General features: G+C 58.4%; 1 protein-coding gene across 3 annotated transcripts in view; it reads left to right on the top strand.

Annotated features, from left to right (window-relative positions):
* Positions 1-15,631, top strand: part of OLFML2B (olfactomedin like 2B) — a 36,579-nt gene extending 20,948 nt beyond the window's left edge. For 2 of the 3 annotated variants that reach the window (XM_086694332.1, XM_086694330.1), the window contains 4 exons: positions 2,729-2,954; positions 4,656-5,168; positions 13,779-13,955; positions 14,566-15,631. In XM_086694332.1, coding sequence (XP_086550458.1) covers positions 2,729-2,954; positions 4,656-5,168; positions 13,779-13,955; positions 14,566-15,167 — 1,518 coding nt within the window. In that variant the 3' untranslated portion in view covers positions 15,168-15,631. The remainder of the gene's footprint in view (positions 1-2,728; positions 2,955-4,655; positions 5,169-13,778; positions 13,956-14,565) is intronic. The other variant, XM_086694331.1, reaches the window with a different exon arrangement.
* The last annotated feature ends 270 nt before the right edge of the window (positions 15,632-15,901 follow it).

The following is a 15,901-nucleotide window of genomic DNA, read 5'->3' as shown; positions in this document are numbered from 1 at the left end:
GAGGTGCCCCTGCTTTGGAGAAGTCGGTCCCCACGGGACGCCAGGGAGCATGGAGCTGCCATGTCTGCTCTGTCACCTGGTTCAGCTCTTTTGTCACGGAAACCCAGTACAGCCTTGGGGGTGTGGTCGGGAAGGACTCCAGGTTTCCTCCAGGCCAGATTTTTAAGGTCAAAACAAGAGCCTTATTTGCTTCTTTCTGTGCAAAGTGAGAAAGTTGGCCATTCGGGCTGGCTTTCCTCCAGCTCATATTCTGTGACCCTGAAGGCCCTGCCCTGCCTCTCAGGACCCTGGGCCTCCGGGGACAGAGGTGTTGTTTCTCAGTGGGCTCTGCTTCTCTGGGGGGATGTCACTGGGGTCTCAGGTAACGGGATTTAGGGGCGCTTGCCCACCTCGTCGTGGTGAGGAGGGGGCTTCCATGGCTCGGGGGCGACAGGAAGCCTCCTCTTCACTATGGAGCCCCCGCAGCCCTCCTCCTGAGAGCAGGGCAGGGCCACACCCCTCAGGAACTGGACCCACCTGTGGGCGGCCCTGGCTTTGAACTCGGCTCCCAGGAACCTGTGCCCAAAGTCTGTTGTTTTCAGTGGTGGGTGATCGGGATCCTGGGTTGGGGGCGGCTACGTGACCAGACAGACCGAGGCAGGACCCAGAGAGCGTGCCACGCCGTGGACACAAGAGGCCATTCCCTGGGCAGCAGCTCCACGGAGGACAGGGTGCTTCTTCTGCTGGACCAAAACCAGCACAGCAGCGTCCTCAGGGTGCTGTCAGGACACCCAGGTCGGGGCGCCCGGCTGGCTCCGTCGGAGGGGCGTGCGACTCTTGATCTCGGGGCCATGAGGTCAAGCCCGATGTTGGGTGAGGAGATTACTTAAATAAATGAAACTTAAGAAAAAAAAAAGAGGCCTGGGTCATGGGCTGCCCACTTTAAAGCATCATTTGACAGAATCCCAATGCCAGTCACAAATGTAGACTGTTCCTCGGGATTTGTTCTGATTAAAAAATTCAGCGCAACGGGGGGTGCCTGGGTGGTTCAGTCAGTAGAGTAGGCGACTCTCGATCTTGGGGTCATGAGTTTGAGCCCCGTGTTGGGCACAGAGATGACTTAAGGGAAATTCAATGTAAATATTAAGGAGCGCCCAGCCAGGGGCATCAAAAATGAGCAAGAGGTGATTGCTGTCCTTCTATTCCATATGGTCTGCAGAGGCAAATTCTTTTTTTTTTTAAAGGTATTATTCTCAACGTTTATTTATTTTTGGGACAGAGAGAGACAGAGCATGAACGGGCGAGGGGCAGAGAGAGAGGGAGACACAGAATCGGAAGCAGGCTCCAGGCTCTGAGCCATCAGCCCAGAGCCCGACGCGGGGCTCGAACTCACGGACCGTGAGATCGTGACCTGGCTGAAGTTGGACGCTTAACCGACTGCGCCACCCAGGCGCCCCGAGGCAAATTCTTAAATAATGCCCATGGAAGGCAGGCTGGGAGAGGTGCTGTGGTAGAAGGGATCGACTTATGTCCCTTAGGAGCTGTGTTCAGCATCGTGAGGAGAAGGCCCGAGCCTGCTGTTCTTTCGTGTAGAAGGGCTCCAGGGGCAGGCAGACCGTGGTGGGTGGTTAACTTCATGGTGCCATCAGTGGCATCCATCCTCCAGACCCCCTCCTGGTCACAGGAGGGCTGCTCGACTCTAGCAGCCCGTCCGCATTTCAGGCCAGACCAGTCAGGAAGAGTGCGAAAGATGCCTTCCAGCTGACTCAGCCTCCCTTTTAAGGAGCTCGTCCAAAAGCTCTTTCCACCAACTTCTACTTATACCCCACCGGCCAGGACTTTGTCCCGTGGCCCCTCCCACAAAGCCAGCTTCCCATTAGAGAGGAACAAGGAGACGGGATTTACGTGGTCGGTTAGAAGTTTCTGCCACAAAGTGCAGAGTGAGAACTGGGAAACAAAGATTAATTATGAACGAGAAGGGCTGGGGCTATTTTCTTAAGGACGTGAGAGGTTAGCGGGGCCTTGCGAAATGGGTACATTATGATAGGTAGCTAGAGGGGGTAAGAGAGGAGGCCTTCCAGATGGAGAAAACAGTCCGAGCAAAGGCCCAGCAGCTCAGGAGAGCCGAGAGTTTGAGGAGTCAGCCAGGTGACTGAAGCACCAAGGAAGGGTTGGCGCTGGGGGCGCAGGACAAGACAGGGGAATGCTGAGCTGGGTCCGGGTCCGTGCTTAAGAGGGTGGAAAATGCCAGGCAGGCACTTTGGGCTTTATCCTGGATGCATCAGGGAGGCTGTGGAGCAGTTCCTTCTGATCGTGGAAGGAAAAGCTTCATCCCGAGGGGTGCATCTTGGTTCTCGGGCCTCATGTTCCAGCCTGGGCACCGTTGCCCACACACAGACCTCCCCGGAAACAGCTGAGACGAGATCTAAGTCACACAGCAGCCCTAGGCTGGGAAGCACAGTGTGGACGTTACAGAGATACGTGCTGGAGCCAGAGGGCCTGGGTTCAAATCCTGCTGCTACCACTTAACCTGCTGTGGGACCTTGGGCAATTTACATGACGTCTCTGTGCCTCAGGTTCCCGATGTGTACGTGGGAGTGATAAATAGCTCCTACCTCATGGGACTCGGGGGAAGATTGGTTGGCGTCCGTAAAGCACGTAGGACAGTGTCCCGGCTCCAGCACTGCCTCCTCCTACCACTGCCTGTCTGGCCAGTGACCTGACCTTAACTTGTGTCCCCTCTGAACAGTATGAGGAGCGGTTTCTGCAGGAAGAAACCGTGTCCCAGCAGATCAACTCCATCGAGCTCCTGCAGACGCGGCCCCTGGCCCCGCCCGAGGTGGTGAGGCCACAGCGGCCCCTACAGAGGCAGGTGCCCCTGCGGGGCCGGCCGGCCTCCAAGCCCACCGTCATCCGGGGCATCACCTACTACAAGGCCAAGGTCCCAGAGGAGGAGAACAACATCGAAGAGCAGCGTGAGTTGGGGGTCGGCGGGGTGGGGAGGGAGTCACCGTTTGCACCCTGTGTATCTGCACGTCCTCTGAGCCACACGCCCCTTCTGGGGTCCGATTGCTGCCGTGGCCTCTCCGGGCCAGCCGGGTCATGGGAAAATTGCCTGTGGTTACGAACTATCCAGAGTTCCTGCTGTATCTTCTCACAGTTTGCTGAGCAGCTTTGGGCAAGTCACTTGACCTCTCTGGGCTTGCAGAAGATCACACAGCAGAGCTTTAAGGGACTTCTGTGCACCCCTCACCCCCACCCCCCAGCCTGGTTTCCCAGTTTGCAGATGAGGACCCTGAGGCTTGGAGGTGGGATGATGTGCTCAGACCCCTGCCCCCGCCCCCCGCCGCACCTGTTCCTGTCTCCAGGGTACCTGGGCTTCTCCCCTGTCCCTCCTCACAGTTGATGCTCACCTAGCTGTTGGCATAGTCATTTTGCCCATGTAAAAGAATTTTTTTTAATGTTTATTTATTTTTGAGACAGAGACAGAGACAGAGCATGAGTGTGGGAGGGGTAGAGAGAGAGAGGGAGACACAGAATCCGAAGGAGCCTTCAGGCTCTGAGCCGTCAGCACAGAGTCCGACGTGGGGCTCGAACCCACGGACTGTGAGATCATGACCTGAACTGAAGCCGGACACTTAACCACCTGAGCCACCCAGGCGCCCCTGTCTTTTTAAATTACTGACTTATGGGATTTTTTTTTCTTTTACATATTCTGGAACAAGTCCTTTGTTCATTGTATGTACTGCAAACGTTTTTGCCCTGCCCATGGCTTCAGTTCCTTAATGGTGGTTTTAACAAACAGATGAAATGCAATTCTCTGTTTATTTCATCTGTGGTTAGACTTTGTGTCCTAAGAGATCTTTGCCTCCTCATATTCCTTCTCTGCTCAAAACCGTGCACAGTCCCCCATTTCACGCACAAGAAGATCTCAAGTCCAAACAGCAGCCAAACCCAATGTGACGTGGCTCCTGTGTCCTCCCTGATGTCACCTGTTATTCTCCCCTCACACCCTCTGCTTCATCCACACTGGCTGCTCCTCAGCCTTCGCAGGCAGGTTCTGGCCTCAGGGCCTTTGCACTGCTGCTGTTCTCCCCAGAATACTCTTCCTCTGATGGCTGCTTGGCCAACTCTTTCACCTCCTTAGGGCCTCTGCTCATCTCCCTCCTGACCACTTTATCCATTACTGGAAGTCTCCTTTCGCCTCCCTGCTCCAGGGCATGCCTCACCCCCCTCGACTTTCTCCCCCAAGCACTGTAAGTGTGCTGTCTATTGTTTAGTGTCTGCACCATTGGACAGAAGCTCCATGAAGGGGAAGGATGTTTGTTCTGCTCACCGTTGTTGAATGTGCTCCATATGCGTCTGCCAGGGGAGTGGACAGGGGTGGGGTGACTTCCTCCAGCTCAGGTCGTGGCTGTGCGTCCTCCCGGTGCCCCGGACACCGGGTGGAGCCCAGAGGCGGTCTGTTCAGAGACCCTCCAGGAGATGCAGAGCCCTCCCATCTCTGCTGCTTCCCACCTGCTTCTTCTGCAATCCCAGCCGGGCTGCATCTCTGAATCAGGCCGTCATGTCGAGGAAAGAAACCTTGTTATTAATCTGCCGAATATCGCATACTCTTGCCCGCCTGACAGTGCTCCTCCGCCCGAATCACAGATGACCTTCTGTTTGTTTCCCAGAAGACGAGTTTTTCAGTGGGGACAACGGAGTGGATCTGCTGATTGAAGATCAGCTTCTGAGACACAACGACCTGCTGACCAGCGCCCCCCGGAGGCCGGTGGCCACCCACCAGGGCACCACCGGCACGACCCACACGCAGACCTCGGCCCCGGCCTCGCCCTCAGATCCCAGCTCCCCCGACCCCACCCTGTCCCCCTCAGCGACGCGGTTCCCAGACCCGCTCCAGACCTCCTCCGTGATTCCAGGTCCCACGACGGGGGCAGGCCTGGAACCTTCCACTCAGGCACCAGCCACCACCGTGGCCCACACAGCCACCCAGCAGCCTCCGGCCTCGGCCTCCATGCCAGGGGCCTCTGGGGACGCATTTACCGAGGCTCCACCCACGGCCCTGGTGCCTCCCACCACAGTCAGGACGGACCCGCTGGGGAGAGACGCCGCCACGGGGCAGGGCGGGGCCTCCGCCAGCCCCACCCTGAGCCCGGAGGAGGAGGATGACATCCGGAATGTCATAGGTGAGTTCCTTCTGCCTGGCCCTGTCTCCCGCTCACGCGGTAACAGGCTGAGCCTGGGGAGAGGTTGAATGGAGAGACAGGAGCCAGATGGTCAGACTTCTCCGGAAAGGAGAGTGAGTGGAGTTGCGTCTTCGGCCGCAGGTTGACCCTGGGTTTATGCGTTCATAGTGTGGCCGGCGAGCCAGGTGGGAAGCTCCTTTCCAGAGTAAATCGAAATCGGCGGAGCCAGGGCCCCGCCTGCTTTGGTCAGTTTTGTAAACACTGGTGTGCTTTCCTGTAGTGGGGACTGGCTATTTGGCAGTGACTGAGTTAAGTTTTCTGCAGGAGGTTTACCAGGCCGTGAAATAACAAGGGGTTCCTGTTTGTGGGGTCAGGGAGGGGGCAGGAGAGTAACTAGTACAACGGGCCCCCCAGGGCCAAATCTCACGAGCGGCGGCCTTGGAGAGCGTGGGGACATCGCAGCACCGTGTGGCAAATGCTCTCACAGAGGAGGAACAGAGGAGTGGAAAGGGGAGCACCAGCTTGGCCCGGATGCCAAGAAGGCTGGGGGAGCTTTCCTGAGGAGGGCGTCATTTGAGCTGGGTTTTGAAGGATGAACAGGAGTTTTCTAAACAGAGAAAGGGAAGCGTTCTGACTGTTGGGCCTAAAGGAGCAGACGTGTCCCAGAAGCATGGAGGAGTGCAGCCCTGTTCTGTGCCCCATCCTGGGGGCTCCGCGGCCACAGGAGGACTCTGGGAACCGTGGGACACGGGGTGGGGGAAAGTCGACAACAGAAGGAGGGGGGAGCCACAGGTGCCTCTCCCAAAGAGAACGACACCCAACTTTAGTTCAATCGCCACGGGTAGTGAATGAAAACACTGTTGAATCATAGTTTCATCAAAATGCTTGTTGAAAAGTGCACAAGCTTTGCAGAAGACACGGTTTGCCTTCTGCCTAGGTCTTCCTTCTTCCCGTTCCCTCCTCCCAACAAGGTGCTGGTAGCTGCTGTCGGACCAGGTGGTGGACAGAGCACCTGCCGGGAGCAAACACCTGGGTTGTAGTCTGGTCCCGGCCGCTGACAGCTGTGTGACCTTGGCCAAATCCCTGCCTTTCTGTGGGCCTCACATGAAATCAGAAATCTGCTAAAGACTGTCGTCTGCGTGAAATCCTATGGCTTTTTGTTGTTGTTGTTTGCGGTAGGTTTATCAGGCCATGATAGGGCAAGAGATTCTTCTTGGGGGAAAATCCCAGAATCACGGCAGAGTGGGAGCAGGGAAATATCCAGGAAAACTAGACCCCAGGGCAAAATCTCATGAACCTTGAGAAGAAGGCAGTTCTTGGGCCGCAGAGGTTGGGGTGGGAACAGGAGAGAACATTTTTTTTCCTTTCCTTTCCTTTCCCTTCCGTGGCGGAAGCAAGCTGACCACAGTGTAGACGGCGGCTCCTTACTGCGTGGAAAGTCCCTCCTGAAGCCACGGGTCCTACCCAATTTCTGCAGAACGTCCTGGGGTCTGAGCCCGAGCTTTCCACTCCCGCACTGGCTCTGGGCGGCCTTGACCATGCTCATGGGACCACAGGCCCCGAGATCAGCACTGTATACCCCCCCAAATGGAGTGAGCTCCCCGGTGCCCCCCACCGCTTCCCCCTTGAGTGGGAGGGACAGTTCGTCCATAAGACTTGTCCCTCCACGGGTGGCTCAGATACTGACGGTGAAGACAGGCTACAGGTGAACCGGCACACCTGTGTGCCCTCAGCGATGCTATTTATCAGCCTGAGAGCTCTTCCCTGGGTGACTTCCTAGCCAGGAGTGGGGTTCTCTGCTGTGCCTGCCCTCGCGGGTGGTTGCCCCCAATGTAGCTGCCAACACGTGCCTTTCTGGGGCTCTTAGGACTCTGTCCACCTCCGGTAGCCTGTCTGAGATGCTGAGGTCCAGGCGGGAGAAACCTGGCATCCTCGTGGCCATTTACCTGGCGGGAGCCCGAGTTGGGAAATCATTTTCTCTTGCTGTTCAGTATTCTGTTTGACCAGAATGACATCGGCACGTAGAGGATATAAGGGTCTGCCTAAAGACTGGCCCAGAGGGTTTTCCAGAAGAAAAACCTTGCCTCTGGAGTCCACTGCAGAGAAAACACAGGGATGTGAACATACATGTGGTGTTTTCTCCGAACACTGAGGGGTGAAAAGAGAGGGGGTTACAGAGAGAGGAAAGTTCTGTGTCTCCGGCGGCGTGGTCTTGGCTGCCTCGTTTTGGGGGATCATTTTTAATCGTTTATCGCTGTCAAGTGGCTCCCTCGAGCTGTTGTTAGTGTGGATGGGATTTCCTTTCCGGAACCTTCTCTGCAGACCCCTGCTTGTCTGTGCCCGGCTGAGTTAGACCAGGTTGCACCCACGTGTCCTAGTTGCAGGTAAATAAAAACCATTTGGCTGAAACCGACACAGGCTACTAGTATGCTGCCCGTGGAGGCTGTTTGCTGTTTAATGAGTCTGGCAATTTTGATGTTGAGCTATTTGAGATGCAGTTTTAAATGGGGCTGCTTTTAAAAGGAACGTCCTATGCCATGTTTTCCAAATCTGATTTTGTGATGTCCTAAAATGTCTACCATGATCCTCAGGAGAATTGTAAACCTTTCAGAAAAAGTCCAAAAACAAGTAAATCAGAATTAACTTTTGGTTATGAAAACAAGCATTGGCTAAAGTCTACTCACTGTAGGACCAGGAGAGGAAAGATGCTGCCAACTCTCCAGGGAAGGGTCAGCCACCATCCTGGGGCCCGGGGAGGGGTCAGCCACTGTCCCTGCAGCCTGGGGAGGGATCAGCCACCAACCTGGGGCCTGGGGATGGCTGTTGAGGCTCCTGCAGAGGAGGAAAAGCCTATGCCACGTGGGCCAGGCTCTGCAGAGCCCCAGACTCCAACAGCTGCAGCTCCTGATTCAAGATTTTCCATGGGGCTGGTTTGGGGTGGGGAAGGAGAGGGGAGGAGCAGACAAGGGGACCGTCAGGATGACGACAGTACCCGTGAGAGCCCGTCTTCTCGTTGAACCCAGGAAACCCGATCTGTGAAGACCGGTCTCCCCCACAAGCCCGAGACACTAACAGTCCCGAGGTCTGGCGGCCCTCTGGTGATGGGTGGGGTGACCAGCCCTGCCTGCCACGTATCAGGGGGTGCCGGTCTGGGCTGCGTGAGGAAGGTGGTGCTGACGGGCCAGGAGCAGTGCTGGCCGGACCCCCCCGCAGCGCCCGGACAGGAACTGCCCCAGTCGCCACCTGCCACCTAACAGGCTCGTTCCCCGACCCCACGGGCACTCTGCTGTCAGTTGCTTTGTCCCCAGTCACCTAAGCGGCCCCCTGAAGCCACAGGGAACCTCAGTCACAAGCAGGAGCCCTGGGCCTAGAAGCAGGAGTATGCAGTGGAGGCTTCCTTGTAAGGGGCTGAGGAATCCAGTCCTCACCTCTCCGCCAGGAAAAGGCTCATTTGGTGCCCGAAAGGGCGGGAGCTGTTTTCCCGTCCCAGGGGGACTAGGCGGGGACAAGTGGCTAGTGTGGCCTGAGGGAGCCGTGCACATGGGGACGTTCTTGGTCCGGCCAAGGCCGACAGCAGCTCTGACTGTGGACCCCCATCTCCAGGCGTGGCCCCCCAGCATACGGCCCCCCCGGGGTGGGGGGAGAGCAGCCCCTGCAGGCAGAGCCACCTGCCTGGGGGGCGCAAAGGAAGCCCCCCAGGCAAGGGCACATGCTGGGGGGGAACAGGGACAGGGGCCTGGTGATGAAAGGGATCGCAGCCTCAACTCAGAAAGTGGTAGGGAGCTATTGAGGCGGGACCTGAGATGCCCAGCGGAAGGCAGGTGTTCAGCAGGTTGGCGGCAGGTGCAGGAGGCGTTCACAACTCAGGCGAGGTAGTGTCCCCGCTCGTGTTTGGGACCCGTGAACATCGTTCCAGTTCTGGCGGAGGGATGCATGGGGTGCTTTGGGTCCGAGGGACTCTGTCCTGGAAAGAGAGCTGGACCGGCCATCCCGAAGGATGAGGAAGAACTGGCCGGGCCGAGCAGGAAGGTGGAAGGTGGGACTGCGGGAGCGGCATGGTCGGGGCGGCCAGTGACTTGTGGAGCCTCGTCCGGAATGAGAGCGCGGGGGGTGGGGCGTCACGAGAGGTAGTGAATAGAAGCTTTTCCCTTTCTTCTGCGGTGACTCTGTCTCTCTCTTTTTCTCTCTCTCTCTCTCATGCTGTTTTTCTTTGCTATTTCGTGCCAGTGTAAGTGAAGAAATACTAAAGATTCAAATTACTTGCGTGAGTTTTACCATTCACGTTTACATTGTGAAACGTCAGTTTCAAATGCGAATGTAAGATCTTTTAACTCCCGTGTGGAAGTCACCAGAATGACGCAATTCCTACGTCACAGCCCCTTCATGCAGGCAGATTCTGTTCTTAGCAGGACGGTGCAAGGCCGCACGGAGCCCGCTCGGCTCTTTTGTTTTCCTTCTTGGTAGGTGCGCGTGATGGCAGGACGCGCCATTCCAGCCCGCTGGGTGGGGAAGGCTAACAAGACCGGCTGTCGGTCGTTGGCTAATCCCAGGAAGTAACACAAGAAATAACACAGGGCCCTTTACTCGGTTTTTCACGTTTCTGAATGCGCCACTGTCTTCTACATTCCGCTAAGTCCTGGCTCCCGGGGAAAGCACGGCCTCTGGGGCCGTGGGTCCCCCTGGCTCCGCCGTGGGGGCAACGCGCTCACCCGAGTCTGGCTGAACCCCCGCGCACGGTGGGTGCCCCCGGAGTCCTGTGTCCATCAGACCCAGCAAATGCCGTGTGCAAACCGGTGACGAGGAAGGCAGACACACACGTGTTGCGTGCTCCTGTACACGTGCACGTGCTCCACGGTCCTGTTAGACTTCGCTTCTAGAAACAAGGTCACAGGTAAAATTATCAAGAGCGTCAGGATGGCGACAGCAGAGCGTTAAAGCCAGGGCGGCCCCTTCCTAGCGGGGGCCCGCTGTGATGGCACAGAGATCACAGGCCACGAAGGCCTGTGCACCCTGAGAGGGCAGCCCGAGAACACAGGCAGTTAGTGTGGCGGCCAGAGGGCTGAATTCGTCCCAGGATGTTCTTACAGCCTTGAGTTTGGATGCCTTCGGGCCAGCTGCTCTGCCAACCCGCCACGGCCTCTATATTGCTGCCTGTCGTCCCACACCGCCCCGCTTCACCTGTTTCTGTCCCCGCCTGGCCCCCGGAGCCACCAGAGTTTGGTGGGGATCTGCGGGGGCAGGGATAGACTGCAGGAGGACAGGCGTGCCGAGATAGGGGCTGAGTCAGCATCCCACGGTGGCCGGTGATGGCGATGGCGGGTTAAGGGTTTAAGCAGAAAACAGCTCGTGACCACGGGGCAGGGGAGGTGGAAAGGGGCAGAGAGGAGCCAGAGAGGCCAGCGGGGTAACCGGAGTGACCCCGGAAACAGGCAGTGAGGTCTGAACTAAGCCACAGTGGTGGGGAGGGGAAAGGCGGGCAGAGGGAGAGGTGGGAGACAGCCACCTGCGGGTGGGGGAGGAGGAGACAGCAGGAGGGACCAGGACCCTGGTGTGGTGACTGGGTGGCATGCGGTGCCTTTCTCGGGGGCGGGAGGTGCATGTGCTCAGGGGAGGAGCCCCTTGTTTTCAGCCCCTGGGACCCTGCGCAGGAGAGCCACCGAAGTGTCTGATTAAAGGGGCTGATACCTAGAGAGGGTTTCATACACGTTTGCCGTCACTGAGCGCGGGGGACACTTGTAACATGAGTCACAGATAGCCCGTCTCCCCTGTGGCTCCTTTGAACTTCCTCCCGCCTTTCTCTCCCTGTCCTTGAAGAGAGTTGTTAACACGAAGCGTCTTCCTTCCGAGGCTGACAGTTTGTTGCCAAGGGCAGGAGCGTCCGAACGGCCCCAGTTCTCAGGCCGCGGTGATGGGTCTGGGCCTCATGGTTTTACTGACCTTGAACATGTTTTCAAGTGCTCTGAAACCGCACGTGTGTGCCCGCTGTTTCTGCCCTCCTGCCGGCCCGTGTCCCTCTATCTGAGGTCCTGGGTGCCTGCCAGCTGGGACTCCGTCTAACTACAGAGGTAGGGACGCCTGACTCCAGAGCCGACTCCATCCGCCTCAGTGTCCATGTCTCCTGTAACAAATTGCCACGAACTTAGTGGCTTAAACAATGGAAATTTGTTCTCTGACCATTCTAGAGGTGAGAAGTCTGGAATGTGTCTCACGGGGGCTAATATCAAGATGTCGGAGGGCTGATTCCTTCCCGAGGCTCCAAGGGAGAATCCGTATCTTGCCTTTTCTGGCTTGGCGGTTGCGTCCCTCGTGCTTCCTCCTGTCAAATCTCCTGCCTCCCTGTTATAAGGGAATTGCTGAGCCATTGGGGACTCACTCGGAAAATCCGGGATATCCCCATCTCAAGATCTTTGACTTAAACATATCTGCACAGTCCCTTTTGCCATGTTAGGTCACATTCACAGGTTCCAGGGGTTAGGACCTGGGTGTCTTTGGGGCCATGACTCAGCCTACCGTGCCGTCATCGGAGTGGATTCTCTCCGAGCACCTTTGTGAAGTAGGTAGGACATATATTACGCTCGCTTTACTGCAGAAGAAATTAAGGCTGTATGACATTGTGGAGGTAACACAGACTCTGGGGTCAGTAGCAGGGCCAAGACCAAGGCCAGGCCTCTGGCTCCAAACCTGGGACAGATTCTAAAGCCTCCCCCGCCCCCGCCCCCACCTCGGGAGCCGCAGCAGAGCCTCGGGGCTCAGACGGGACCTGTAGGGATTTAGCGGGCTGCCCAGGGCACCCTAGTGTTTCAAAAAACTCAGAGGAGTCCTGGCTCCCGGGAGCTCATCGGCAGTTCCTGAGTCTGGTCAGAGAGGGGACACGAGAAGTGCTCCTCCCTGGGGGTGGCACACGAGGGCTCACCTCCGCGCAGAGGAAGCACGGCCTCCCCACCTATCAGCCGGCACCCCCGGTCGGCGCCAGGGAACGAGATATTTTCCATCAGACGCCGCTGCCTGGGCTCAGCTCTAGCCTTCTGGTTTATTGTCTTGAACAGATGAGCTCAGATGTGGGGGAATGAGGCTTTGGCTGGTCGGCTCTGTTGTTTGTCTAACGGAGACCGAATCCCTCCCTGCTCTGTCAGATCGGGACCTAATGAACCCCACACAGGGCTGCCTGAAGCCTGCCAGTTGCACCCCGCCGTGGGGCCCGCCTGGGAAACAATGTTCATCCCACCTCCGGCCGCCTGCTGCCCCGGGCTCGGGGCCAAGGGCACTGTGCCTGCCTGTCCTGCCAGCTCGAGCTCCTTCCTCAGACCACTAATGGGGAAGCAGGATGGATGGAACGGATCGGAGCAGTTTGGAAATGAGGGTGGCCTGGAATCGAGAGCACCCTGAGTCTGAACTGTAGGCCTTTGTTTTTTGTCCCAGGTGAACGTCAGGGACCAGTTACTCTTATCACTCTCGCCCATGCACACGCCAGTCTTGATGGCAGGTGGGGGTGTTCGGCCGGGAGGAGCAGGACGGGGGGCCGTGTGAGGGCTGGATTCACCTTCCCACCTCCTCCCTAACCCACCAGTGCAGGGACAGAAAGAACACACATCCTCAGTGGTCGCACATCATTTCAGTATTTGGGAGGGCTGTGCTCACTACATAACAACACTACATATTAAGCACGGCAGGCTTTCCACTTGGTCTAGAACTCAGCGTGGCTCCCGTGGCCTTTTAGGGCCCCTCCTGGGCACAAGAGGTCACTCCAGAGAGCCCATCAGGGGTATGTTACTGAGCTCCTGTCCCACGAAGGCAGACTTGGCTTAGAAGGGGCGCCTACAGCCAAGCAGCTCCTGACGTGGAGCTGGGTCCCCTGTTCCCCCAGCTCCCCAGAAGGGGACCCTGGCATCTTGCCCACCATAGCGACAGGGGCACGGGCTTGAGGACAGCTCTCCAGGACCCAGGGGGTGGGCCTCAGGGGCACCGACAGCCACTGCTCAACCGGGACTGACCTGGCCCCAGACAGCCTGGCCAGACCCCTCTGGGCAGCTCAGCGGCTGGTGGAGCCCCGCGTCCCTGTCACAGGCAGTAGGCAAGTTGCTCAGCTCTGGTCGGGCTTCCCCAGCTGCCACGTATCCACCCAGATGCTGTATCCTGAGGACCGTGGGGGAGGAGGAAGCCCCCTGCCTGCCTCCCGCGGTGCTCGCATTCTAGGTGGGGGAGACCTGGAGGGCGGAGCGGGAGGCACCAGGGTCACTCAGCAGAGAAATGACGTCCCGGAGAGGCTCGTTCATAGCACGGTGGGAACAGATGGAATCCAGTAGAAGTAGGATGGTTTTTCACAGGAGGCTGTGGTGTCAGAAGAGAACTCTGGAGCCTAGATCCTTGAGGGAGGAGTCTGTAGGGCTGACAAGCCCGCACGGGGACACTAACGCAGTGGGGATGGTGGCAGCAGGTGGCTCGGAGTGAGTAGAGCGCAGGACCGACGGGAGGAGGAGCGGACGATGTCGAGGCGTCTCGGCTCTGGGCGCCTCGAAGGCCGCTGAAGCTGCACGGGGTCAGACCCGGGAGGGGGGCACTGGCTTCAGGTCCCCCTTCAACCCTGCCCCTCGTCCCTGTCTCCGCCGTCAGGAAGGTGCAAGGACACCCTGTCCACCATCACGGGGCCGATCACCCAGAACACGTACGGGCGGAACGAAGGGGCCTGGATGAAAGACCCCCTGGCCAAGGATGAGCGGATTTATGTCACCAACTATTACTATGGCAACACACTGGTGGAGTTCCGGAACTTGGAGAACTTCAAACAGGGTACGGGCGGCGGGCCCCGTGGGTGCCTCTGCCCCCCGCCCCCCACCCCTCACCCCTACTTCCATCGCAGGCCCTCGTGGGTGCCCTCCCCCCTCCTGCTTCCATCGCGGCCAGATCTCCGGAAGCAAGGGGCGGATGAGAAAGGTCTTACGCCTTCCGGTGGCGAGAGGTCCTTCCTGGTCGCGGGAGGGCCCGCTTTTGCCCGCCCCGCATTCCCCCGCCCCGCATTCCCTGCGCACAGCTCCTGGGTCGTGGACTGGAGGGGGCCGGTGGTGACAGCCCCTCCCCCTCCCAGGGTGCGGGCCGGGCTCTTGTGGGTTAGCGCCCCGGGACTGGAAACCGCCAGGCGAGGGGAGTGGGCCGCCTTCTCTCCGGGTGGTGGGCGGGCGTGCGGAGGCTCGCCGTGTGCTGGACGAAACCCATAAGTGGCAGAGCGGAGACGCGGGTCCGGACCCCTAGCCGCTGGCGGGTCCCATCACACTGCCCTTCCCCCTATTCCCCCTCCACCCCCCACCCCCCACCCCGAAAGTGGCAGAGCGGAGACGCAGCCCCGGGGCCCGGACCCCTAGCCGCTGGCGGGTCCCATCACACTGCCCCCCCTCCCCCCCAGGTCGCTGGAGCAACTCCTACAAGCTGCCCTACAGCTGGATCGGCACGGGTCACGTGGTATACGGCGGCGCCTTCTACTACAACCGCGCCTTCACCCGCAACATCATCAAGTACGACCTGAAGCAGCGCTTCGTGGCCGCCTGGGCCATGCTCCACGACGTGGCCTACGAGGAGGCCACGCCCTGGCGGTGGCAGGGCCACTCGGACGTGGACTTCGCCGTGGACGAGAACGGCCTGTGGCTCATCTACCCGGCCCTGGACGAGGAGGGCTTCAGCCAGGAGGTGATCGTGCTGAGCAAGCTCAACGCCGCGGACCTGAGCACGCAGAAGGAGACCACGTGGCGCACGGGGCTGCGGCGGCACTTGTACGGCAACTGCTTCGTCATCTGCGGGGTGCTGTACGCCGTGGACAGCCACAACCAGCGCAACGCCAACATCTCCTACGCCTTCGACACCCACACCAACACGCAGATCGTGCCCCGGCTGCTGTTTGAGAACGAGTACTCCTACACCACCCAGATAGACTACAACCCCAAGGACCGCCTGCTCTACGCCTGGGACAATGGGCACCAGGTCACCTACCACGTCATCTTCGCCTACTGACGCCCGTCCCCACGTGCGGAAGTGCAGAGGGGGCCCCGGCGCCTTGTGTGCGTGCGTGCGCGTGTGTGTGGGTGCGTGTCGTTTAAAAAATATATAATATTTTGTATAATATTGCAGTTGTAAAATGACAGTTTGGGTCTATTTTTTTTAAGCGGATTGTAGATCAATCCATACACGTATGTGCTGGTCTCATCCTCCACGGTTTATATTTGTGTGCAAATGAACTTCTCCTTCTGACCAGGAACCACCTTCCTTCAAACCCTCAGCCCCTCCAGCTCCCGGATCTTGGCCATTGGAAAGGTTTCTCCATCCGGGTCTTGCAGGCCGAAGGCCCCAGGAGCAGGGGTGAAGGAGGCGAGAAAGAAGCGTTAAGGGGCGGGAAAATTTTTATGTATTGGAGAAGTTTTAAAAACCCAGAAAAATGTTTTGTTTTTTTTTTTAAATAAAGAGGAAATGTAAAACCACCCCCCAAACGCGTTTTTGTTCTTCGTGGCTGTGTCCGGCAGGGTCGATCCTGTCCCTCGGAGCTGTACCCACCCTGAGCCACCTCCCCTGCTGAGGGGGGTCTGGACGGAGCCAGATCAGTCTGCTCAGTCCGCCTCCCCCTCCTCATCCTCGTGGTAATGTTCCCATTCCCCGGGGCTTCCCTGCCCACCTTCCCCTGAGAGGGGGACTCGGCCCCGCTCTGAAAGCAGCACCCCCCCCGCCCCTGCCGGGAAGCGTGGGCAGGAAGG

Source organism: Puma concolor, chromosome E4 (genome assembly GCF_028749965.1).
Source record: "Puma concolor isolate L17-30 chromosome E4, mPumCon1.1.hap2, whole genome shotgun sequence".
Classification (NCBI taxonomy): domain Eukaryota; kingdom Metazoa; phylum Chordata; class Mammalia; order Carnivora; family Felidae; genus Puma; species Puma concolor.
Note: the sequence above shows the minus strand (reverse complement) of the source record. Positions and strands in the feature narration are given on the sequence as shown.